This window comes from Harpia harpyja, chromosome 17 (assembly GCF_026419915.1).
Source record: "Harpia harpyja isolate bHarHar1 chromosome 17, bHarHar1 primary haplotype, whole genome shotgun sequence".
Lineage (NCBI taxonomy): Eukaryota > Metazoa > Chordata > Aves > Accipitriformes > Accipitridae > Harpia > Harpia harpyja.
The window spans coordinates 4,390,605-4,417,542 of NC_068956.1; the positions used below are offsets into that span (position 1 = coordinate 4,390,605).

The 26,938-nt window shown below is 44.9% G+C and overlaps 1 protein-coding gene across 9 annotated transcripts in view; it reads right to left on the minus strand.

The window, feature by feature from the left end:
* TENM4 (teneurin transmembrane protein 4) overlaps positions 1-26,938 on the minus strand; it is a 599,338-nt gene that overhangs the window by 12,080 nt on the left and 560,320 nt on the right. For all 9 annotated transcript variants that reach the window (XM_052812175.1, XM_052812176.1, XM_052812174.1 and 6 more), the window contains 4 exons: positions 18,698-18,870; positions 14,599-14,834; positions 8,012-8,308; positions 5,195-6,809 (listed from right to left, as the gene is read on the minus strand). In XM_052812175.1, the coding sequence (XP_052668135.1) occupies positions 5,195-6,809; positions 8,012-8,308; positions 14,599-14,834; positions 18,698-18,870 (2,321 nt within the window). The remainder of the gene's footprint in view (positions 1-5,194; positions 6,810-8,011; positions 8,309-14,598; positions 14,835-18,697; positions 18,871-26,938) is intronic.

Here is a 26,938-nt window from a genome sequence, read left to right on the forward strand (position 1 = left end):
CAAGGTACATTATAGTGAAAATAAGCGTACAGATACAAGACTACTTTGCTTGGGTACTTCTCACGAACCACTTAGAAGCCCATGGATGGTGAGAAAGCTGCTGGCTACAAGCAATAAACTATTGTCCTAGGCAAAAGGAGGACCACTGGCACTAAAGGGGACAGGATGGAAACCCCAGCCATTTGGGGAATCATGGAATGGTTTGGGTTGGAAGGGACCTTTAAAGGTCATGTAGTCCAAACATCATTCCTGCATTCGCTCGACAGTACAGACTACAAAGTCTTCCCTGATTTTTGATAGCACAGCTATTAGAAATAGCAGCTGAATGTTAATCTGCTGGAGGTAATAATAATGAGGCTGGCTAGCTCGTAGATCTGCTTGGGATCAGCATCACTTCCCTCCTTAACTTCAGAGCATTTGATGATCTCACCTTGTTTTCCTTCACTGAACTCTAGAGGACACACCTGCTACAGTCCCCAAGCAATATGGTGTGCATTTGGCACACAAATAGCAATTGCAAGAAAAAGAAAGGTATGAAAGTAAAGTTTAACTAATACCAGCTCCCAGGGGTCTTACGTGTTTTGGACGTAACTGGGATTGTGTTGGTGATTGCTCTGCTTCAAGCTGGATGTGCAAGGGGCTTGATTTTCATTTTGCTAAACTCAATAAACGTTGTTGAAACAATCTGAAAAAGGGTTCGATTTAAATAATCAAATATGCATCTTTGAATATTTTTTCTCTATTCCCCATGAGCCTAATGAGTGTTTTGAAGAGCTGGTCGAGAAAGAAATTATGGATGCAAGCGGCAAATAAGGCACTTCCAGATGACTGGAGAACCAGGAGCCAAACAAACACCCTATCTGTTGCTTGTTTTCTTACAGGCCAAAATGTTGAGATTGGGCAGATGTCCAAAAAGCCCTTGCGACAATCCATGTGGAAGGGGGAGGATTTCTGTAATAAAAACACTTCTGTTCACTCAATGTACAGATTGTTTCTGGAGTGTCTTTGAAACAGAGAGGTTGGAGGGAGGGAAAGAAATTAAAAGGCTCATTTGATTATTTTTTTGCTTAGCGCTAAGCCAGCCTGCTTCCAAACCCGTCTCGTGAAATGAAGACCTTTGATGTACATATTGTGGACCAGGTGGTCAGGAGAACAAAGTAAAACAGTGAAGGTCGGCATTGGTGCAGGAACCATTTTCTAAGTACTTCACAAATGTTAAAAAGGATACAGAGCAGGGATGCTGAACAGCAGAAAAATATGTAACGTGTCTGGAAAGATTCAAGACAGGCTTTTTTTGCTACTTCTCAGAAAACTGACTTTCAAAACATTTGCAAACAAGAGTTTGTTCTTTTGGGGAAGAGGTGTTGGAATACCCAGAACAAAAAAAACCCAACCACCCCAAAAACATGGGAGGAAGGTGTGGAGCTGAGAAAACAGAGGGGAAAATATTAATTTGCCAAGAGGCAGTGACAACTTTTTTGACAGAAAAGTACATTTCACATCACAGAGGTTTTTTTCAGCTACAGTAACCCTGCCAACACATTTCACAGTAAATTCATTTGAGGGCAAAGAAAAAGAGTGCTTAATGCAGACACATGTAATGGAAATGTCAGTTCAATCCATCAGGATTGCTGAAGCTGGCAGCAAAGCTCTGCGCCATGAAGTGTACAATCACTAAAATATTCATGTTTAACAATGGGCCTCTCAGAACGTAAATACCTGCTTCTCCTGCTTGCCCCTCCGCATGCCTCCCATTTGTACCCATGAGCTCAGAAACCTCATCACTGGAGGCCAAAGCATGCGTTGTTTGCCCACGTCCCGGGTGCTGAGCTCCCCTAAGGACAGCAGGTCCCGGGGTGGGGATGGAGGGACAGAAAGTGGTTCCCTGTGCCCAAATCTGGGAGGATTTGGTTGTGATGACAAGGGCACGCTCATTGCGGGTCCTGTCCATGACGTGCCTGAAAGCTTCAGCAGAAAGAAATGCCAGAGCAACGGCCTTGCATCACGGCACTCATCCCATTACATGACCTGTTTCTTCCATGCACTGGGAGAGCAGAAACTTAAGAAACGTATTTGGGCTCTGTATTCTAGAAAGACTAAAAATAGAACTTTTATGACACAGGAAAACATTATTTGGTGCGTATAAAATATCAGTATCAGATTTGGACATCTTGATGTTATCATCAGAGCTGGGTGGGAAACTGTTTGCCTATTCCAAGACAGGGTTGGAAATTTTGTCCTGTCTTAACTTGAGCAGGAAAATAAAAATCTGTTAATATGTCACGAAGCAACTGTTCAAAAACTAGATCAGTTCAAGACAACAATTTCAAATTAAGATCTTCCATTTTGGTTTTGACTCCTTAATTTGTCTTTTCCAGTTTTTAATCAATAGTTTCACTTAACTTGAAAATGTTGAAAATCAAAAAGGAATTTTTCTTTTAGGCTATTTTGGAATTTGTCTTTTAGACAATTTTGAGAGCTGTTTACATTTCTGCTGAGAAATCTCTCAAGCTCTACCCTCTCCCATAAACAAATTCAGTTTTGACAAATGAGCATTTTCTGATAGGAAAAGTTATCTCAAAGTATTCCCTGCCAGCCTTAATTATCAGAGTGAGGCCAGCACACACGATCTTAGTCTTCATCTTTTGGCATATTTTACTTCCCTCATGGCTTCATCTTCTCAGCTCTGGAGAAAACAGCTTTTCATTAAAAAAAATACAATCTAATCCTTATGATTACTGCAGAAGAACCTGAAAGCACGAATCTTAATGGCTAGAAAAACAAGTGGAATAGAACAAGCCAGGATTTTTATTTTGTAACATTTTTTTGCTATTAAGCCAATCTCATAACTTAGGGGAATGCAAATATCGTTGCATATGGGAAAGCTGTGATAGATGTAGCAGAAGCATTTAAAAATTAATTATAGCTCCTTACGAAGTATGTACATTTGATTTCTGATTGTGTCACCTGGTTTTCCAGTGGGAAGTATACAAAAAAGAGTCCCACTAAACCAGTCCTCTCAAACATTATTACCAGCGTTGCACAAAGTATGAATATAGGAAGGACATTTAAGCTACAGAATGATTTTCTGTATAAAAAACATTCATAGAGCTCATGTTACTGCCATTTTACAAAGTCCTGGGGGAAGCAGTTCAGAGGTTGTGTCAAGCTGTGGGATAGGTATGCCCTAAAATCTGGCCTTTAAGTCTAATGCACTTTTTTTTATTGACTTTTAGTAGAACCTGTTAATTCTGTGGGCCAGATTAAGTTTGAACTACATGGTTAGTGTAGAATCATAGAATCGTTTACGTTGGAAAGGACCTTTAAGATCATCAAGTCCAACTGTTAAGCTAGCACTGCCAAGTCCACCACTAAACCATGTCCCTAAGTGCTGAACACAGTACTTGAGGTGCGGCCTCACCAGTGCCCAGTACAGGGGAACAATCACTTCCCCAGTCCTGCTGGCCACACAATTTCTGGTACAAGCCAGGATGCTGTTGGCCTTCTTGGCCACCTGGGCACACCACTGGCTCATATTCAGCTGGATTTTGACCAACCCCCCCAGGTCCTTTTCCACCAGGCAGCTTTCCAGCCCCTCTTCCCCAAGCCCGTAGCGCTGCATGGGGTTGCTGTGACCCAAGTGCAGGACCCGGCACTTGGCCTTGTTGAACCTCGTACAATTGGCCTCGGCCCATCGATCCAGCCTGTCCAGATCCCTCTGTAGAGCCTTCCTGCCCTCCAGCAGATCAACACTCCTGCCCAACGTGGTGTTGTCTGCAAACTTACTGAGGGTGCACTCGATCCCCTCATCCAGATCATCGATAAAGATATTAAATAGAACTGGCCCCAGTACTGAGCCCTGGGGAACACCACTTGTGACCGGCTGCCAACTGGATTTAACTCCATTCACCACCATGACTCTTTGGGCCCGGCCATCCAGCCGGTTTTTTACCCAAGGAAGAGTATGCCAGTCCAAGCCATGAGCAGCCAGTTTCTCCAGGAGAATGCTGTGGGAAACGGTGTCAAAGGCTTTACTAAAATCTAGGTAGACAACATCCACAGCCTTTCCCTCATCCACTGAGTGGGTCACCTTGTCATAGAAGGAGATCAGGTTGGTCAAGCAGGACCTGCCTTTCATAAACCCACGCTGGCTGGACCTGATCGCCTGGTTGTCCTGTACGTGCCGTGCGATGGCACTCAGGATGATCTGCTCCGTAACCTTCCCCGTCACTGAGGTCAAACTGACAGGCCTGCAGTTGCCCAGATCTTCCTTTCAGCCCTTCCTGTAGATGGGTGTCACGTTTGCTAACCTACAGTGAACTGGGACCTCCCCAGTTAGCCAGGACTGCTGATAAATGATGGGAAGTGCCTTGGTGAGCACTTCCACCAGCTCCCTCAGTGCCCTGCGGTGGATCCCATCCAGCCCCACAGACTTGTGTGTGTCTGAGCGGTGTAGCAGGTCCCTAACCATTTCCCCTCGGATTACGGGGGCTTCATTCTGCTCCCTGTTGTTGTCTTCCAGCGCAGGGGGCTGGGTACCTGGAGAACAACTGGTCTTACTATTAAAGACTGAGGCAAAGAAGGCATTAAGTACCTCATCCCTTTCCTCATCCTTTGTCACTATGTTTTCCCCCACATCCAATAAAGGATGGAGATTCTCCTTAGACCTCCTTTTGTTGCTAATGTATTTATAGAAACATTTTTTATTGTCTTTTAAGGCAGTAGCAGATTAAGTTCTAGTTGGGCTTTGGCCTGTGCTATGAAATGGCTGACTGTAATAAAAGGTTTAAGTTGCTGTTGCCACTCTGCTAAAACAAATCTGTATGCCATTTGTTTAGTTGCAAATAAATCTCTAGGCAAAACTGTGTAAACAGCTGCCCCTCTACAAAAAGAAAGGTTATCAGGACATTAATTGGTAGCTAAACTTGGGATATCTGAGGGAACGAAAAACTGGAAGCAAAATAAAGAGAACAAACACCAAGGAAGAGAAAAGGAAACAGGTTTGGGAATTACAGTTTCCATCTATGCTAATGAATTAAACATGCCCTGGACATAGGGGTCAACTGGCAACGAAAAGCTTGTGTCCATTATATTAAACACTGGAGAACTTCATAGTGACCAGGATACTGAGAGAGAAGAAACCTATTCACTGATGGCAAGCTTGTGCATATGTTAATTAATTTAAATGTCCTACCTGTCATGTAACATTTGATATCCTGAGAGTTGCTAATAGGGTTGTTGTTTTTGAACATATACAGGTTGAAAGGCATTATGTTATTGCTACTCAGATGCTTCCACATATCATGGTCTGGACTGGTCCAGCGACCCGCTAGCACATCGTAGTCTCTCCGTCCCATGTGGATAAGCTTTGTGAGGGGGTCATACAGTCCTCCGTGGTAGCCGATGATGATCTGGAAGTTGGGATTGGTGTCCATATAGATCTCCCCATAAGCTGTGTACAGTATCTGCTTAATCATTAAGCCAGTCCCACTGAAGACAGCCAAAGGAGTGCCAATGTTATCACAGGCTATGTAGAATTCATCACCGCTGCTGAGCTCCATTGCAAAGAGGTGGCCTTGGAGGTCGTAGTAGAGGGAGGTGATCTCGGAGCTCGAGTGGTTGTATAAATGGGTGACCTTGGTTGGGTTGGTCAGGTCTGCGTAGAAGAACTGCAAGTGATGGCCATGGCTGGTTTTGCTAGAGACTCTCCTTCCTAGGCCATCATAGCGGTATTTCACACTCCACCCACTAGCTTTATTGTAGGCTTTGATGAGCAGGCCAGCTGAATTATACTCAAAAATGTCATTGCCCCTTTGCTTCAGGAAGCCATCTTCATCCATTTTGTACTGCACATCCCCCAGTCTAGTAATCCTATCCCTGAGGTCGTACCTGAGCGGTGTAAGGCGGGCACTATTCCCTGGACTCAACAAATGGAGGTTTCCGTTTAGGTCATAGCTGTAACGCCAGAGTGGTTTGTCATTGATAGACACTGTCTGCAACTGGCCGTCAGCATCATACTCATATGAGTACCTAGTTGTGTTTGCGTAAGGGCCAACCTTCAGCTCTTTCTTAACCACTCTCCCCATGTTGTCATACTGCACAGTCATCCAGTACATGAGCGACCGGAATATCTCATACTGGACCTCCTTCATCCTGCCATAGGCATCAAAATGTTTAGTGTGAGTCATGACAGCAGTGGTGATAATCTGGTTGATATCGTAGTAAATGACTCCGAATTTACCAAATTGCTCAGTTTTGCCTGACACATCATCGTACCTGTAGAGATCAATGGGTAAAGGTGTCTCGTTGATGACTGCTTGCATGCTGGTCACCCGAAAGCTGTTGTCATAATTATAGTCAAAGCGTGCATTCACCATGCCTTCCTCAGTGAAGCGGAAAATTTGTCGATCAATGAGGGGTCCTATCTGTCTGTATCTGATTGTACATGTGAACCCTTCATTCTGTAAGTTTATGGTCTTCAGCATGCCAGCGGTTTCATCGTAAGTGAAACTGATTTTTGTGGTGTCGTAGAGCATTTCGGCTAATTTGGACAACTTTCCATACTTGTAGATGACACGTCTCCCTGTGCCCAAGTACAAAGTGTGGAGGAGCTGCTCATCCTCCGTGAAATCCTGAATTACCGAGGCGTTGCCTTCTGGTGGCCGGTAGATGTTCCTGTAGTAACCAATGGAACGAATGGTTTCTAAAGTCTGACGGGCAACGTTGGGCATGGTCACTGATGACAACCGGTCATTCTTATCAAACTCAAAGATGTACTGTCTCTGGCTGTGAAGGAGCAGCACCATGGACTGGATGGGAGGGAGAAAAGTATAGATTATAATCCTGGTTTTCAGGCAAAATTATACTCAGCTCTCACAAAACCTTCAAGATTCTCCAATCCAAAGAGCAGGGAAAGTGAGATAAATCTCTGCACCCGTAGGATTAAATGGTGAGAGGTATGCAGCTGCACGGCACATCGAGTATCCCCAAGTAGGAGTGGGTCAGAGGAAGAAGCAGTTAATGCAGTGAGGAAGGTCTAAGTTCAGAATGCTCAGTTGCTCAAATCAATACACTGTAGCTAGCTGTCTCTACCCAAATTCCCCATGCCAATAGCTTTTACAGACTAAATAAATAAAATTGGTAGAGCTACTTAAACAATGCTTGACAAAGTATCCCCCAACACCTCCCAATGCCCAGTTAATGCATCGTGTTTCCATATCTTCTATTACTCTCTTACTGCAAACTTCTGCATGCATGCTTATTTGTTCTGGGATTTTTTTTGCATATAACAAACAATCCACATAGATTCTGTAATACAAGGAGCAAATCAATACTTTTTGCTTTTTAAAAGCTATGTTACTGTAGTTTCCTTAAACTATTGCAGGGATAGGCTCTATACAAAACTCAGCAATAAAAAATTCCAGCCCCAGGTATGCAGCACATGGATCTACAGGACATGATGATCTACAGTGTAATGATGAATGGTAATACCCAGAAGAATTTAAGTCCCATGCCAATCTACAGAGTGCAGACTGCAGAAAAGACTGCAAAGTGTGCTACAACAGTCTGGCTGGATTCATGCCTCACGCTTTTTAATTACATGTATCTGCTACAAAGCAGGAATGGGTCACTCGAAGAAGGCAGGATGTCAGACTGTAGAGGTTGTTTTTACATGGAAAATCCTACTGGAAAGTCCTACTGTTCACTCCTCTGACTTTACCTGAAGATATTTTATATTGCAGCTAGCTCAACAAAGGAATGTTGTGCTTAAAAAATCAAATGCCAAAGCTTCACAGCATTAAGACATGCTCTCAGTGTGACTGGGAAGAAGCTTCTCAGGCTATTTTCAACTGCTCTTTGGTGGTCTGGCATCAAAGTTACTATGTGCACCTCAGTGCAGGCAGAAGAGGAGTATTGGACTGTAAGGAAGGAGCACAGCTGTACTGAAGTCAAAGGGGTAAAGCCCATTTGCACCAAATGCACCATCTCTGAGCAATAAGAGGATTCTTACCTTCTCCAAGTAAGTGTAACTCCATGATTTGCCATCAGCAAAGATCCTGGATGTAATTCTGCCGGACTGATCATACTCCATCCTTTCTGACATCGTGCCCCTCTGAATCCCTGCAATGTGTCCTCCTGGGGAATAGGTGACGTTGACCCCGTTCAGTCTGCTGCTGGGTGACCAGAGACTGGGCCTTCCCGCCTGGTCGTAGAGGATGCGGAGCGTGAACTTGCGGTGGTCATCATAGATTTTCTCTGTCCTTGTCACACGATCAAAGTCAAGGGACAGCAGGTTTCTGTTGTGAACCTACAGGAAAGAGATGGAGAATTAGGAAGCTGGGAACAGTTTAAGTTACAAAGACTAGCCTTGTTTCTCCAAACACCTCTTCAGACCACACTGGAGAGAATCCAGCTGTTCATTGCCTCTGGATAAGAGGCAATTTTCAAAGCAAAGAGTTGTCCTAACATTGCTTCTGTTAACTTCAGTGACGAGAGAGGCAGAAAAGCAGGGTACTTCTGAAACATCACCACGGTGAAGGAATATTGCCCATATCCCAAACCTAGGCTTAGGACTGCTACAGCAGATATGATTATAGACCTACATCAGATATAATGACAACTTGTTGCAAGGAATACATGCAAGGTACTCTGCTTATCAGACCTAGGATATATAGCCTTTTGCTTTCATGCACATCAAAAAGTAATACTTGTAGAAAAAAGACGGATGTTGTGTCAACATAGTGGAAAACAGTTTTTCTCTGAGTTTACTGAATATACTGCAGGCACTGGAGGTTAAGCCTTTCTCCTGAGATGAAATAAGGAGGCCTTGACCACTGTAGATGTTACACAGAGCAGGAACTTTTCTGTGAGAGCTGGAGTTTTAGCTTCATTGTCCTGGGGTTATTTGGTGTTGCATAATTACACTCCTGTTACCTCCACTGCCTCTGCATTTCCAAAGATCAAAGGTATCTACTTCAAAGGTAGGAGCAGGAATACATTTTGATTCAGGGATTGTAGTGCACAGCAATACAAAAAGGAGCTGGTAATACAACTCATGTTTAGCCGCATGTGCAAGGAGACTTACAAAATCACATCATCACAGCAGTAAAGTACTCAGCAAGGACAAAACCCCCACATTCCCAGTATGAGCTTGCTGGTGAAGACAGCTCTTTCTCCATCCCACCAGTTTTGAAACTCTTTCAGCTGGTGAACCCCTCTTTCCTAGAAGGTGCAGATTCTCCTTGGATGAATTTCAAACTCCAAAAAGCTGACTTGGTTTTCAGTTCCCTTTGCAGTCCTTCAGCTGCAGCCAATAAACCAGGGTTTGCAGGTTGCTGCAAGGTCTTCAGACTCCAAATTAAACACACTGCCTTATTCTTCTCTGGGTAAAGCTGACACTCCTGACCTGAGCACTGTTCTCAGCCCTGGTCCAGCTTTGATCTTGGCCATTACTTTAGGGTGTGTGATTGAATTCCCGCTATATTTTGAGGGGTGTGGGAGTATCTGAGAGCTAAACAGCAAGAGAAAGGATGTGATAACGCCAATGGAGAAGGGGCTGCTCAGCCCTGGAGGGACGGGAGAGGGAAGGGCAGGACCACTGCAGTGCTTTTGTGCTGCGTGGGCAGATGTCTATGCTGAAACCTGGAGAATGGGGACACTGCAAAATCAGAATTCAAAAGAAAGCATCTCAGGAGCTGGGGTTGGAAGATGCAGAAGCACAGCTGAGAAAATGGGGAAGCGAGCTGAGGGTGCGTGTGGCCAGCCAAGACAGAAGGAATAAACAATGCCATGATGTTAAGTGTGAAGATGATGTTAGAGGAGGCAAGTGCAAAAATGATTTTCAACTTATGAATAACAACGCTAAAAGGCAGGTATGACTCGAGGAAAGAAATGGCATGGAAAGGTAGATAATGCTCCAATTAAATGTGTGTAAAATAGAATGTAAATGGGCTGTGGGAGAAAGAGGGAATCAGCCAACAGCCCACTGTAACAGGCAAGCTGGGAAATAATTAAAAAGGTATCAAAACTCTAAGTACAGATGCACACATGTAACTAACAGAGCAATTTGATCTCTCATAGGTGCTTGCTTCTATAAATAGAGAAACAGAAGTGGCAATTGCTTGCAAAAAAAAAAGCAAAGCGAAGCAGGAAGGAATAGCATCTCTGCCTTCCATTTATTCACAGAGCAGCTCCAGCCTGGCAGCTGCAGCTTCTTCTGCTACTGGTCTCTGCCAAGAGAGCTGGAAAGAGCTCTGCCAGGGCTGGGACAGTAATCCAGGCTGAAAGTGGCCTCCCTAATCTGTACGCCAGCAGCAGTGCTATTCACTGTGCTGGAAGGACCAAGTAACAGGTCCCTGGATAGCTCTTAAACTCAGTCCAAATCTCTGTATCCCATTACTGGTGCCCTAAGTCATTCCACCCTCCCCATGCTCTGGCAAGCAATTTCTGTGGGACTGGTTGGAACTAGTCTCCCTTTTCACGACTTTTTTTTTTTTTTTTTATGATTTGTTTTCTGCTGCTCTCTTGGTGTAATCTCTCTTCTCTCCAAGAAGTGCTGCAGTGCCAACAGCTGCCCCTGAAGGTGATGGGTGAAGTGAACCCTACCCTGCCAGATAGCCTCTAAATGGGGCCTCAATCTTTTTCATCCGTGTTCAAGGGCATGCCTTGAATAGAAGTGAATTTTCTGCAGAAGCACTGACAGGGCTGCAGGCTTCAGTCCAATAACTGTGTTTTATAGTGAGCAGCTAAATAAGGTGCCATCCTACATCCCAGAGTCCTTATCCTGGAACAGGGTCTGAAAAGCTCCTGCAAAAAGCTTTTGCCCCTCAGAGCATTTGACAAGGCTTGTGATCAGCACAGGATCGAGACAGGGTAAATTTAAATCCACAGTTCACAATGTATTTGACGTCCCCTCTATAATGTGTGAGAGACTAAATTTAACTCCAAATTCATGTTCCACAGTACTTTATTCAATCCCTTAGCTTGCTCTGGAAAAGCAAGAGCATAAACACACCACCATCCCTGATTTCTCCAATGCTTCCTATGGAGTTCCTTTAGCTTAAATTGTAATTAAACAACATGCATAGATCTCCCTGGGAGCACAAGAGCACAAAAAGGGAAGATTTCTCATGAAAACACTCTGGCAGCCTTCAGCAGAGGAGGGCAAACAATAGTTCTGCAATGAGAACTCCAGGAGTCAACAACATCCATGTGACAAATGGCTGCCTACAAAGCAATTTCCCTAGCGAATTGCTAAAACCGTTGGAGCGGCCATATCCAGACCTCGATACCTTGCAGAAATTGTGGAGACGATGCTGAACTGTCCTCGTTAGTCAACACACCAGGAATGGTTAGCAGCAGAACCCAAGAGACCTCTCCGGTCATGTTGGTTGTGGGGAGTGTCTCGGACACAAGGTCTCGATGCCACCATTAACCTGCTGCAAAGTGACTTACAACAGGAGTTTCCATGGTTAAATAAATAAAAGATCTGAGCCAGCAGCTCTGTCTCTTTTGGCTGTCCTATTTGCTCCACTATCAGAGATTATTTTACATCCTTCTTTATTGAAAAACTCAAGTTTGTTAAAAAAAAAAAAAAAGAAGGAGCTCTGTTCCTTGGAGCAGAGTTTGCCTAATGCTCTCACTGCAGATGGACTCTGTGTTGCTGTTGGCCAGTGATGGGTTGAATTCGTAGCCAGACTATTTGTGGCGATATCTCACTGCTGGGTGGGTGGATCAGAACATCACAACTTTCCATGGGGTGTGTGGGATAGGAAAAGGGACAGGGTCTGCTTTAACGTATTTGTGCTGCTTTACAGCTGCCTGGCCAAGCGCAGAGCCAGGTCAGCACTGATGGGACTGGGGAAAAGGCATCAGGGCTGGCCCCTTTCCCCTCATCCATGCAGATATCCCTGCCCTGTGCCTTATCCCTGCAATAAAGAAACACATGCATTGTATTATTTCCTAGGGAGGGTCGAGGAGGCAGCTGTGAAACTAGCCTCATCGTGCTGGGATCTGGTCAAGCTCATGGCAACAGGTTGTCAGTCCCCAAGAACACCCTGCAACCATGGGAGGAAGAGCCACAGCTCATGAAATGTGGATCCATGCAATGGCAGCAGAAAGAATGCTGGTTTCAGGGGAACTCCCTCTTTTATAGCGGCCGGATCCTGTTCTCATCATCTCAAAGGCTTCATGGAGTGATGCTGCAGCCTCTCTGGGCATGCTTTTTCCCCACGTCGCACCATGTCTTTGCTGCTGTCTCATGCGAGGAAGTGGGGTGAGGGGAGAGGGAAAGTAGTGATTTACTCACATATGGCAGAAAATGATAACATTTCCCCAAATGAACAAAAACGTGTTGAACTTAACTTGCCTAACTTTCTCCCTTGCCAGGGAAAGCAGCAATTACTGGTACGAGGGAAGAGGAGAACATGACACACAGAATATGTTAAATGCTGGGCAATCCCCAGGGAGGCAATTAGCACCTTGCAGGTTTATGTCTTAGGGGTGCAAATGCTGCCATGCAGGTACAGACAGGCAGCTTAAAATGTCTTGTACACCCTCAGCTACTTTGAACCCCTGAACAGAGCCATAACTGAGTCCTTCAACCATGTAAGATGCTCTTCTGCTTTACTAGAAGGGCCTCGATAGGCTCAAAATGTGAATAAATGCTGGCAGATTTATAGGGACACAAGTAACCAGCCTGAAAACTCATTTTGGAAGTGTTTTTCCAACTGCAGTACAATATAAAACAAAGACACATTGTGCGTTTGAAGCTACTGTCAAAATTTTGGAAGATAAAACTGACATGGGCAGCTGAGCTGCGGCTAAATGAGTGGAAACTGCTTTGAACACCAAATAGCTGTGACACAGCTGCAGATTTCAGAAGGCTCTCTCCTTTCAGAAAAAGACCTGTCTGATAATTTCGCTGGTTATTAAAATAAATAAAAAAAAAAAACACAACAAAAAAACCAGGACAAACCAAGCAAGAAGGGTGATGCCAACTGATCTGTAGATATACAGCAGTTCCCACTGAAGGAGCAACTTCAGCTTTCACTACTGTTTGCAGTTTTTCTCCTGATAACAAAATATGAGGCTATTGATGCAACGGGAAAAGAGCAGAGGCTGGGCTGGGGAGGGTGAAGAGCAGTACTTGGCAAGTGTGAGCGAGGAGAGACGGGAGAAATCACACCAAGGTGGCAGGGGTCATGCAGCAGGGAATAGGGAGAGGCGAAAAGCAAGGACTGGGAAACACATATCCTGAAACCAGAGCATTAATATTTATTGCAAAGCTTAAGTGCGAATAAATAGCTGCAGACCTTTTGCTGTGGTGGCATTACACAGCACTAAGCATTTTTCTCAGAGGGTCTGAATTTGCCAGGTGCTGAGCAGCTTCCCAGGAACCGCTCATCAGCCCACGACTTTCAGACTAGCAAGGTACAGGGTGATTGCGCAGGACTTGCTATTACAAGTTACCAGCCTTGCCAGCAGTTAGCAGAAGAATTACAGGCTTATTGGGCAAGATCTTTAAACAGCCCTGACAAGTCTGCAGTGCGTTGTGCGGAACAACGTTTTCAAAACACATCAGTCTCAAGCACAGAAAGGACCGGGTGCTCCTGGAGGAGAAAGTACCATAAGGCTGGAGCTGTTTATAACACTTCTCTTTGGGGAACGATGGCAATTGTGATGCAGTGCCCTGCGAGCCCAGCTCTTCAACAGGTTCGACAGATTAGCAAGTTTCAAGAATTTAGAGATTTTTCTGAGGCTGCCCAGTGAACGATAATCATAGAATCACAGAATGGTTTGGGTTGGAAGGGACCTTAAAGATCATCTAGTTCCAACCCCCCCGCCATGGGCAGGGACACCTTCCACTAGACCCGGTTGCTCAAAGCCCCATCCAGCCTGGCCTTGAACACTGCCAGGGATGGGGCAGCCACAACCTCCCTGGGCAACCTGTGCCAGTGTCTCACCTCCCTCACAGTGAAGAATTTTTTCCTAATGTCTAATCTAAGTCTACCCTCTTTCAGTTTAAAACTGTTACCCCTTGTCCTATCACTACATTCTCTGATAAAGAGTCCCTCCTCATCTTTCCTGTAGGCCTCCTTTAGGTACTGGAAGGCTGCTGTAAGGTTTTCCCGGAGCCTTCTCTTCTCCAGGCTGAACAACCTCAACTCTCTCAGTCTGTCCTCATATGCTTAGAAAGCTTTTGGTGCTCAGGTCTATTACTGCCAGCAGCACAGGTAAAAATACCTATATTAATTGGTGCAGTATTTTATAGTTATAATTGTCCCTTGCTTGCTTAAACAGCCTGACATGACAGTTAAATCTGCGATGTCTGATGGGAGGTCATGCGTTCCCCGTGATACTCGTAGGCAAATCGGCAATACTACCTGTGACAGCTAAGAGAACATCAGCACATAAGGACACATAAGGATATATACAAGTCATAACGGTTGTGTCACTGAGGATGAGCAGCTAGTTCTCTGTCCTGCAGCCTCATCCCTATTGCAGACGATACAAATCTGCCCTGTCCCTTCCTCTCATGAGCCTGGGGACTGATGAGAGGAGAAATGGAGTCCAAAACTGCTCACGCTTCTCACTTACCCTCAGCCGACGTCCAAAGACGGTGACTTGCCCTCTCGCTTGCTCCTTCCTCTGCCTCCACTCCACGAGATTGAGGCCGTTGTCGATGGGCAGGGTGACGTTCCTCTTCCCCACCGTGGGGTTGACGGTGCCAGCCAGCAGATGCGGCTCGGTTTGCAGGGCCACCTCCATGCCGTTAGCGAGCATCAGTCTGAGAGAGCCATCAGCGCCGATGTAGTAGCTGTTTCGGACTTGGTCTGAAGAGAGAAAAGAGATCTTTTCAAATGGCTGCCCAATGATACAGCTCCAGCTTTTCATTTTCTCCCTCACCCAGGCTTCATCAGCATTTCTGATGGTTGTAAGCAAATGCACTCTGTCGCTCACCTGTCCCACTTACAGTGAGCAAAACATCGGTTTCATCAGTGAAGGTAAAGATGGACAATCTCTTTTTCATTCTGATGAGGTTCTGCACCTCAAACTCTTGCAGAAAAGTCTTACACAGGTTAAAAAAGGCACCAGTGGAAGAGCCGTGTAATACCCTAGCAAAGGACGCAGGTTCAAACCTCTTCCTCTAGGCTAAAACACTGGATGGTGAGATATTTGTTTTAAATCACAGGCAGGCTGAAAACTTTCCATGCTTTTATATCCTAAAGATCCCAATTTCACCACAATATATGAAAAAGTGGGGTCACCTACTTTCCTCAGCTTATTCATCGTCTCACAAGTGACAGGAAATTGCACAGCGAGTTAATGCTAACCAGTTCCCCAAACAACAGCCAAACCCTTTCACTTGGGAAAGCTTTCAGGAGGCAACCAAAGTCTTCATGTTTGGAGAGAAAGCAGAGGCACTAAGCTCCCACACATCTCTGTACATCTGGCCTCCACTAGCTCTTGAAAGATCAGCAGATTTTGAGGCCAGGATTTGGGAGTTCAGGAGTGGAAAAGAAGAACAATATCTCTTCCACCTCCTTCAGGAATCAGGCAGGCTGAAAGCCCATCCTTTGAATCTCCAGCTGGCATTTCTCTCTGCAGAGAGGAGCTCATGAAGGGTAAGAAATCATGAGACTTGCTCAGCGCAGAATGGCTTTAAAAGCACATTATACAAAGATCGCCTTATCTGAAGCTCCTCAAAAGCTGGAAAATAGCACCTTTTCTGTCTCCCAGTCTGCCATAAATACCTAATTGTGAATAAAAACACCCATTACAAATTCATGATGTCAATTGTTTTTCCGTTCTGAGGCAAGTTGGGTTTTGTTCACTAGTTGTTCTGCCATAGCTCAGCAGGAAACGAGATCACAGCCAAATTATCATCTCTCGTCTGGATGAAATAGGTCAGCAAAGAGCACAGTTTGGTATAATTAGGAAAGGAAACTTGACACCGGTTGGTCTTTCTTATTGTGAGTCTGATCCTGCTCCTGTTGTAGCCAGCTGGAGTCTTGCCACCCTGATCTCAGCAAGACCACAACTCAACTTACTGTACACAGTAGTGATGGCGTGAAACTGCTGTGGCACTGGATTTTGCCACTATAAACATACAGCAGTGATTCACGGTGTAGATCCAAGTATTTTAGCTGTACCACTGAGTACTTAAGTTGATGGTCTTTTGACATAGACTCCAGCAGGATCAAACCCACTCCATGCTTGATTCTGCAAATGGAGACAAGGGGGACAGTCAGCTGGCTGTCACACTTTTGTTCTCAGATGCTTGGTTCGGTAAGAAAGTGGTAGGAGGTGTGCTTTAAATCAAATCTGAAATATCTCTGCACAGCTAATGTATTCCTCCCTCCTTCATCCTTTATCAGGAAGCAGGGGAAAGCTTGAAGGTCTCTGTGAAATTCACTGGACATGTGATGTTCCCTCCATGTCACATAAGCACCACAGAGGGGTTATGGTGGATTGTCACCAGCAGTGTGGTACAGTGTGGGGAATGTAAATCCTCCACTTTCAACGTTTTCCCAAGAGAAGACTCTTCCCTTGTTTTGGAAGGCATTTCTCAAGGGCTACATGAAATCCAGGGGCCATTGGGTGCTGTATTTTATGCTGCTTTGGTTCTAGGGCACTACTGCCCTATTTTGGCCTTGAACAAATGCTCACTTTGTCATTAGTCCAGAGGAGAAAATCCCACAGAGGTGCTGAGGTGCCTGTTAGCTGTAGTGGCTCCTAAATCCATCTTACAGGAATCCGTAACCTTCTGAAAATGCCTTCTCAGGTCTCACCTGTTCGCAGCATGATCCAGGTTTTCTGAAAGGTTCACCAAGGATTTGTGAAAGCTGGTGAGAGCTGTGAGTCCAGAAGGAAGATGCATGAGCACCTCTCAGGCAAAGGGAATCTGCAATATGTATTTTCCTTGAAGAACAACGGAGCGGGCAAAACACTCACAGACCTTGAGAACAGCTCCAGCTCTATCTGCTGGAGAGGCACTTGGAAGGCAACTTAGGTTTCAGCTGTGCTCAATACACCCCTGGGCATCTCCAGTGGCCCTTGTTTCAGTTTCTACAGTGCTGCCATGAACAAACAGCTACCTCAGTTTGGGAATTCACAGTCCCTAATGCCTGTAGGAAAGCCACCTCAGCAGGTCACAGGCCAGCTCTGCTGCAACGTTATCCAAATCTTCATTTTAAGAGAAGTGCGTTTCTTCAGATCCAAACAGTTTTGTAATTTTATACTTCTGAAGATGGTTAAGCTGTTTGTAATACTGCATGTCCTAATGGCAAGAGTGGCCCTGTGCTGGAGGGCAGTACAATGAGATAATTGACCGTGGCACCATCATGTAACTGTGCCTTCAGCTCTGGGTGTATAAATCACATCACAGTCAATTATCTCACTAAAGGGCCCCCAACAGCAGGCTCTACTGCTTAATTAGGCTCTTGAGGTGAAGCCAACCTCGTGTCTGCAGTTGCCAGATGTCTTAATGCGAGTGGATGGGATGGGGCAGGGTAGGTTGGATCCGCTTTGCAGGCTGAAGTAAAGAATAAGAAAGTCATTGTGTTCCCCTACAGGAACAGTACCTTAACATTAACATGCCTCTCCAAAGGCAGGAAAAGCAGTGTACAGGCATAGCAGGCATTTTCTTTTAGGAAAGCTTGCTGTTATTACAGGGAGGGGGAGGGAAATGTGTGTCCCAGGGAAGTGGGAACAAATGTGATGCTGGAACACGTTGGTCTCACTTGGAGTACTTTGTTCCTCACAAGGGGAAATGATGTTTGACACCCCGTTGCCATCAGGCACAGACTAACAGCGAATGAGAGCTGGGGAGTGAAGAAAGCAGAGTCTGAAAGTCCCTTCCCTTTCTCCAAGCCCCAGGGAACAGGAGTGATGGCTCACCCTGACCCTAAGGAGGCTTCAGCCTTCAGAACTTGGAGATCCAGGCTGGCATGGTTTGTGCACTACAACTTCTGTCCCTACCAGTATGTCAGCACAGTGCTCCCCTGCTATTTATTCCTCTTTTCTTTCCCACTTCATCACCTTTTCCTCCACCTCATCAATCCTTCACTTCTCCACCTTACCATCACCAGCAGAACTGTGCTCATTTCCAACAGCCACAAACTGGTCCCACCAGTCCTACCCTGGCTGCCCCCCTCTCCTTTCTCCTTTGTGCTTCTCCACACCAGCCCTTTAGCTCAAATGCAGACCTTTTTGGGGACAGGGATGGTCATTTTTTCTGGATGCTTCCTTGTGAATATTTGAACAGCCAGTGAACAAAGAATGAGATAGATCTCCAGCAACCAGCTGGAAGTCTGTTCCAGGAGGAAAGTAACTGTTAAGTTGGAAGCCATTAAGAGACTGAAGCAAAGGGGTCGGCTGGAAGTGCGGCTAGATTTATGCAACCCTTTTTGTTATAACAATAATGGTAATGATGATGGAGGACTGTACTGCATGAGGACTGCACGGCAAGGGGACTGGCTGAAAATGAAGCAGAAAACAGCTGCAGAGCAACCACAGTGCTAGGGAATGTGGCTAAGTAGGTGTGAGTGTGCATCTGTACCAGCATGTGGGGAGCTCTGGGGCGCTGAGGATGCAGGTGATTTTTGGTGCTGGGATTATCAAGACGATGCCTGTTTCCTGATGGATAATCCATTGTGTGCAGCTTGGCCGGGAGAGGGATAGTGGCCCAACTCACCTTGGAGCAGGGTGTAGAAGGCTCCCGATGCCGACAAATTGGTTGTTATCGTAACATCATCCTTGCTGGAGGTTTCCACCTGGACATGCACGGAGCTGTCGGTATCGCTGCGGAAGCTGCTCACTTGGCCAGTAGGGAAGGTGACGTTGGTCAGGCGGCCAAAGCTGTCATACCTGAAAGGGAGGATGGATTGAAGTCAACAGCATCAACAGAGGAGTGGGACACAGGAATCATCCTATAAAGCAGAGACCAAGTCTTGAAGTCTTCACCCAGATTTTTCCCAGAGAAAAATGCATTGTCACTCTGTCAGACCGTCTTGACTTTTTTGGCTTCATGAGAAGAAAATCACAGCTTTTAGCTGAAGAAAATCAAGCAAAGAACAGAAAATGACTAAATAAGTATTAGTCTGTATTTTAACAACATTCTTCCAATACTTATCACCTGCACTATGCCTCTTGTTTACAAGAGTAACTTTATTTCCCATCCACTGTGCTGTGACTTATGGAAAAGCACTGGACCATGCATCCTGTCTAGCAGAACTAGGAGTTTCTGAAGGCCACCAACTGTTTTGTCTGGTTGTGTCCTGAGCTCTTCAGAATTTTTTTTTTAGATCTTATTTTAAAAGCTAATGTTAAGGTAGCAGCAAGGACCTGCCAGATTGGCCATATCAGGTAGAGAACTGTCCTTTGTGAACATGGTGTAGAGCCCTGAGCACAGCTGAGACCCCCATGTCTACCTTTTACTGTTCCTAGGACCATCTGGAAGGACTGATTTAAAAGTGTAAAAAACCAGTCCAGTTTGCACCCCTACTGTGTCCTTGGCTTTACCAATGAGGGAGTCAACATAAACACCATCTGGGAAGGTTTCTGTGATGTGGACACCTGTGTACCAGGACCCAGATGAAATAAGCTATATACATGCAGGTCCCACAGCACTTAACAAGCTGAGGGGTTATTTTTCAATAAGAAGGAGAAGCAGACACTTGAGTCGACAGAGCAAACACACCATCCTGCCTCTCATTTGTGGCATTGCAAAAAGGGTGCCCTTGGGTCACAGACTGAGCTACAAGCAGAAGGTTGGCAAGGGACCTTTGCAATGAGGCTGCAGAGAGCAGCAGGAGGGTCTACTGGCTTATCTCTGGAGAGCTGTTGGACCTTCTGATGAGATGGACCTTCAGGGAAGGGATATTTAAATAGTTAGGGAGAAACAGTAGAAAAATTCCAGCAAAAGCAATCAGTGATAAATGTTTGACTTTTTTCAAGTCCTGCCCACGTATCATTTAAGAATGATTTATATGATATATAAGATCATATCAAGAAAACATATCACTTGGGGGTGCAAAGTGAATGGTGGGTGAGCAGAGAGGACTTGTTCTCCAGCAATACCCAGTGGTAAGCCTTTGATGGAGCACAGTGTCCAGTGAAGGGCACCATTCCTCAGAATAATAAAGTAATGTAAATGATACATTAAGGATAACAAGCTTAGAAAACATGATCTAAGAGAGAAAGTTGATATAGAAGAGGGGAAACAAGGAAGTGGGAAGATGCCACCCTGACAACGGTTGGTGTGAAGAGGATGATAATTAATTGTTTGTCATGTCTACTGAGGATGTGACAAAAAGTAATCAGCTGGAATGGAAACAAGGAAGATTCAGGTCAGAAGCTGGAGAACATTTTCCAGGTCTATGGTTGCTCCAAGCAGAGGAACAGATGGAGCACTGGAAACCCCATTGCTCAATGCTTTTAAGAATAGGTGAGAGCAATGTGTTAGAGAGGGATACAGTTGATCAGACCTTGGAGGGAGCAGATGGTTGAGGAGCTCTTGATCCTCCTCTTCAGGATTACTCTGAGCTGGGGAATAAGACAACAGACCCCATCTAATAACAAAAAAACCCAAAACGAAAAGAAAAGAAAAGAAAAGAAAAGAAAAGAAAAGAAAAGAAAAGAAAAGAAAAGAAAAGAAAAGAAAAGAAAAAGTAATCTTGAACTGCAACCCATGAGAGACCCAGGAGCAGCCATTGGACTGGCTCTGCACTATACAGAAAAAGAAATTCATCTCCTCTTCCATTCTCTTTTTTCCAGATTCGTACACAGTGCTGGTACTTTGCTTTTGACAATATGCTGGCAGTGACTTAGTGTGAGGAAGGGCTGGCTGAAAACGTGATTTTTGCCCAAGTTTAATATTTAGTGTATAGTGACTAAGTGGGTGAGCTCATTGGAAGTCTCTCCAGCCCTTGGGTTTGGAGACACCATCGCATGAGACTTTTCTTGCCCACTGGGCAGAGGGGGAGGTAGGAAGGTAGAAGAAAGCATTTGGCCCTCCACAGTGTCAGCCTATCAGTCATGGGATTATCCACGCATGGAGGATGGAGCCCTTTCCCTCCAAGATCTTGGCGATCAGTCAGCCACTTGTGAAATGGAAAAGGAGAAAAGAAAAAAAAAATAAAAGAAGAAAGGGATGAATTCAGGACTGCATTGCAGGAGTTTGGCAGAGACCAGTTAAAGCTTCTCCAAGCAGCTAGCAGCACACAGCTTGGAGCTGAACTGAATCTCCTTGCAAAAGTCAGACTTAAAGTGCTCTCAGTACCAAATGCTTTGCTCCATGTTTGTAGCTGTCCTGTTTGCACTGAGACGGTATGCGTTTTGATTCTGCTTTCTGCACAGTCATCTGCACATCTCCTAAAACGGTATGTGAGTCTTAAACTGAAAACATCACAGACGATAGATGTCTTTACCCCATCTGCTGAGAGAGAACACAAGGGACATGACTTAGTCTCTCCCTTGAGCAGAGAAAACATTGTTATTGCTAAAGGTGTGTTGTGTAACACCGCAAATTCTTTCTACCATGACATCAATAGTCCTATATGTAAACCAGTCCGAACCGTAAGGGTAGACTCAGATCTCAAATGCTCCAAAATTTAAGGAAGATGGATCTGAATTTGGCACCTCTGACTTGGTGGTATTAGCAACTGTAAGGAATTTATTTATATTGCTCTATTTAAATTTTAAAAAATGAACTGCTCCTGGAATTGATCCTGATTCCCCTCCTAAATATAATGGCACAAATCTAGATGTGCTGCACTGGAGTCTAAGGGGTGAGTTTGGTGTAGTACAGGTGTGAGCGTGGAAGGAAGCAGGTCTGCGGATTAGGGAAAGAAGGAGAACAAAAGCCTGGATGGGGGCAGAGAGCTTGTTCATGTGATGGACATGGTTGCTATTTCATTTAAGTGCTGAGTCAATGTCCTGTAAGTCATATGTTTTATCCCAATTGAATGACACTCAGCACCATGCTGAAAGTCAGCACAAAACCTATAGTCCATGCAAGCTCTACTTACATGCTCCAAAGAAAGCCTCAAAAACCCATGGATACTCAGTTTAACAGCCCCAAGCAGCAGCAGACACTCACCTCCTTAAACTCTATTCCTGGACATCAAGCTCACAGCACCCTCACAAATAGTCCTCCAGCTCTCTGCTGGGCAAATATTTAATATTTGCAAATATGCAAATGGGGGAATATGCCAGTAATCTCTGCCTGTGCAAAATGGGTTAAAATAGCACGAAAAAAGAGCACGAAAGAGTGTGATGGTGCCTAGACCTCTGTGCACACATTTTTCTTTTTAAATCAAAATGACAAAGTACAATACGCATAATTTACGTGGTTACATTTTTACAGCTGTACAAAACTCACACTACGGGGAAGAACTTCACCAAGAGCGAGGACTTCCATTTGGGACTTTGGATCCTGAGAAGCAAGGCTCCTTTTGGGCCAGAACAGTCTGGAATGGTGTGCTGGAATTGGTTTAAGATGTCTGCATGTGTACATTAGACTTTTGGCACCTCCTTAGTCACCCCATTAGCCTCTGTCAGAAGTAACCTGGACCATCTGTGTTTTCTGCATTTGCAAGAGCTGCTGCACCTCTGCCCAGCAGCGAGGCAGGGACCTTCCAAGAACTCGCTTTGGGGGTGACAGCTCACCTCTTTGCAGCTGCAGGGAGGTCATGCCTTACAAAGGGAGAAATGTGAGAAGGTAGCACAATTAGACTGTTCCCATTTTTATGCTTATTTTTAATTGGTGGCAGATGAAGCGTAAAACACTCATGTCCAGACAAAACCTCCTTTTAGCACTGCAGTGGTAATGCAAAAGGAGGTGCGGGAAGCCAGTTAGCATGGACACACACAGTGTTTTCCTCTTGGCAAGCAGTTCCTTTTCTCTCTCCTGTTTTGCCTAGGACTGGAGCATTTTTCCCTTTTCCCTTGATTTAGATCACACAGCACGTACCTGATATCATCTATCACATACCCACAATCTCCCAGGATGCATCAGCTTGAAGGCTTGCACATCCCAAACAGGTAATGTGCTTAACGAGTTAAATGAGTCGGTTCCTTCTACCTCTGCTTTCAGCCCTATAAAGGCACTTATAGGGCACATCCTCAGCTTGGAGAGTAAAGGCTAAGCGACTGGCTCTTATGTAGCTGCAGGTGTGCCCTGGTATTTGCAGTGAGATAAATCTCTCCTAGTCACCTCATTTTGCAGCTAAGCTGCCTAGGCCTGTTTCCACAGTCTCGGGATTTAGGGGTGGGCTAGTTTTCATCACAGCCTAAGACTTCTCTGTTCTCCAAATGCTCTGAAAGCACCAGAATTAAGGAAATACTGAAACACAGGAGTGCACACAGCAGCCACTCTGAGCAATGAATTCATCACCTGCTAACACAGCTGCTGCCTCCCATTCAAACCTGCTGCAAAGACTCAGCACTTACAATTACAGTGACAATTATTAGGCCAGCAAAGGAAGCCATTGCCATCCATTCCCAATTGGAAATGTATTTAGCTAAGGTTCAATGCACAGAATTAAAATGGTATTTGGTGCTTATGAGGCCTAATTGTTAGCTTGTAAACATTCAGAGCTTTCATTTATCACATTACCATTGTGTAGAGACCTGGGCCTTGGGAATTAAAGAGAGCATCCTAAGTACCGTCTATTCAGAAATCAATTCCTTGCCTGGGTCTCTGGGTTTTCTCATTTTAGCTTTTTCACATTTCATCAGCCTTTTAAAACTACAAGTCAAATAGATCGGAAAAAATTCACTATAATAATATTGCATTTAGTGCCAAAGAGTCCTAATGTACTTTGCAAACTATATTTTGCGGGCGATTATACAGACATGCACCCGCCGCCTCTGAACAAGATCGCCTCTTCACAATTTTTCAAACAACATTAAACACAACATTAAAAATAAATCTATAACAGACAAACCGATACTACTCAAATATGTATGAAGGCAAGTCCTCTCCCTAATGACACAAGGCCAGGCTGCAGCCACTGTCTGCAGAATTTTCTGACTGCCCAAACGAGGAGAGGAAGACCTCTCTCTCTCTAGCTTTTATGATACTCATAATTCCCGTGGTCCGCAACTAAACTCTTGACACCAGGCATTCATTTCAGGCCAGGCCAATGGCTCAAAACATGACCTCACAGCTTAGGGAGGGTACTGGAGAAGTACTTTTTTATCATGGCACTTACCAGAGTTTCACTGTAACTTCTTCAGAGGACCAATGATGAGAATCTAATTATTTTATCATGAAGAAATTGTGGAGCAAAGAAATTTTGCTAAAAGAGGAGGGAGAGCAAAAGCCAAAGGTGTTTCTCATACTCCAGTCTGCTGCAGGAGCAGAAAGAGACACTCACTTGAACTACTCGAAACCAAGGACGCCACCAAATCCCATAAAACTCAGTGTATGACCTGAGATATCATCAGGTGATAAAGGGATGTTATTAATGCAGTAAGCTAGCTTTTCTCCGAGTCAAGAGGTGGCTGCTCCTCTAAAGGTAATAAGTGTTATTTATCTCTGTTTTTTACGAAGAGAGAAAATATTGCAAGCCTTTATGCCAACAACAAGGCAGACTGAGTCTGCATCTCACCGTGGGGTAGATGCTGACCACGATGCCCAGTTCTGGTACCCCAGTCGCCCAGACCAGGGCATTGGCTGGGGCACCAAACGCTGCTGGTGCTGGGGTGGGACCTCTGCTGAGTCCTGGGGGGTGTTGGGAAGCCATCCAAGGTCCTCCTGCATGCTCAGGCCAGCTGGCTCCGACCTTCCACCCATTACGGTGTGTGAGGTTTGGCAGAGTTTGGTTCTCTGTAAAACTGCGTCCTATGTTATGGGTCAAAGCTCTCCTTACTGCCCAGCTGAAGATCTGGCTCCATGGGACCCTTTGCCCTCCAGGTAGCTGTGAGCCACTTCTTGGGCAGTCCATGAAGAGGTTTTGAATTTCTGGGCTTGGCTGCAGTGATGTGTAAATATTTCATTCTGTATGGGAGGAGGTGACCTTCGAAACTAATCGAGCACACAAAGGACCTAAGCAAAAGAGCCTCATCTGGGCTAAATAATGCATAGAAGGTTTGACTTTGGCTCAGAGGGAAATTGAATTAACGTACAGTGATACCATCTCAATGAGCTAATCAAGATAATTGCCATATTCTTGATTTAAACAAATACATTAATAAGAATTTCCGGATTCTGAAGTAGATAAAACAGCAACTGCTAAGAAACTTTGTAAAGGCTGGTAGCAATTTTTTCAGGTCAAGAGCAAAAGCAGCAAAAAGAAGCAAGTAGTCACACAGCATCCTTTGTCTTTGACTTGAGGAGTTGAACAACAAGGAGCCATTCCCCTGGCAGAGTTTCCAGATCAACTTCCTTTGCTGCTGATTATCACTGTCACAGGTTCAACGGGAAGGCAAGTCTTTAATCCAGTTACTGGACAAGCTGAGCTGCATTGTATTAATTGACAGTGAATGTCAAGCCCTCTGCAGAGGCAGAGAAAGTCTATGTAATGCTAAAACCCTCAAAGAAGTCCGAGATAGGCCTTTGGGGACAGGCTAATTACTGCAGGGAGCTAAGTTTCACTCTCAAAGGAAAGGGAAACTGCACACCATTATATACTGAACCTTACTCAGCGTTAAACCCAATAAAGCAGGATTGTTACAGCAGGCTTTGGTGTAGGATATATGAAAGAAAGAGCTGTAAGTGCTGGGAGCAAGTCTGCCACCGCCTGAAGACAGCACCTGTCTCCTTCCCCTATAGAAATGAAAAGCCAACGTGCCAGCCCAGCCCGAACCCTGGGAGGACCTGGATTCCCTGGTGTGCCCTGGAGATAGACCTCCAGTACTGCGTCAACGTATGCCACCTCCTTCTCTCCTCTCCAGAGTCACACCAACGTGCCCATATGTCACAGCTCTTTGCAGCCTTATGATAAAGGCTGAGAAATGCCCTGGTAAGAGCAACAGCTGAAGGAGAACCAGAGATGCTGGACATGCACACATGTAGTGTTGTCACTCTTGCAACACCATTGCTCTTTCATGTTGGGAGTCTGGTTTATGGTCCTCTGTAGACAGTCAGGTAAAGGTAAATCTTATAAGGATGTTATTCATGGGGCCACTGGTGCAGTGTAAACTTACCAGCTGAATTTACATTCACTCTTAACTTTTTAAAGAGTGGTGTCCAGCCTGCCCTAGCCCATAAACAACTATTATGTGCTGTGAGAAACATGAAGCTTTTCCTCAGAGTCAGATTTGATGTCTTTATTTCCTTGGCCATGAGCAAAACAGAAATATGAGCTTCACCTTCCCCCTCAGCCAGGACTGAAAACTACTCAGAGCACCTTCCAGCCACTCATGATCACAGGGTTTCTCTAAATCACTTAAACTTCCTCAGTGTGAATTTCCTGATGTTCTGATACAGAAACCAATAACCTGAAGGTATCGAATGCTGATTTGGTTTACACCATCTTCTTTGGCTTCTTGGATATTAAAGAACTTAGATTTCATCCTGCCATGCCTGCCCTCATCCCTGCAGTCTGTGTTTGACTGATGCAAATCTTCTGTCTGGTGAGAATATATCTTAAGAAAGGCATCCAGAGCCATGATCTAAGATACCAAGAAACAGAGAATATACTGCTTCTCATCGTTGGTCTCTCTACTGGTTAGGTAATCTCAGCCTTAAAAAATCACACCTTCCTGTCAACTTCAATGTCTCTAGCTTTGCCTTCCAGCCCCTTATCCTTCTCAAGCCTTTCTCTGCTAGATTAAGAGTCCCTCTGTAGGTGATAGTTTTGTGCTGACATGCTGTGATCTGGACACTTCCCAGTCTTCTTCGTGTTAAGATAAATAGATCAAGTCTTCTTAGTTCTCCAGCATAAAGCACTTTCTCCCCATGAACGCATTTTTGTAGTGTTTTTCTGCA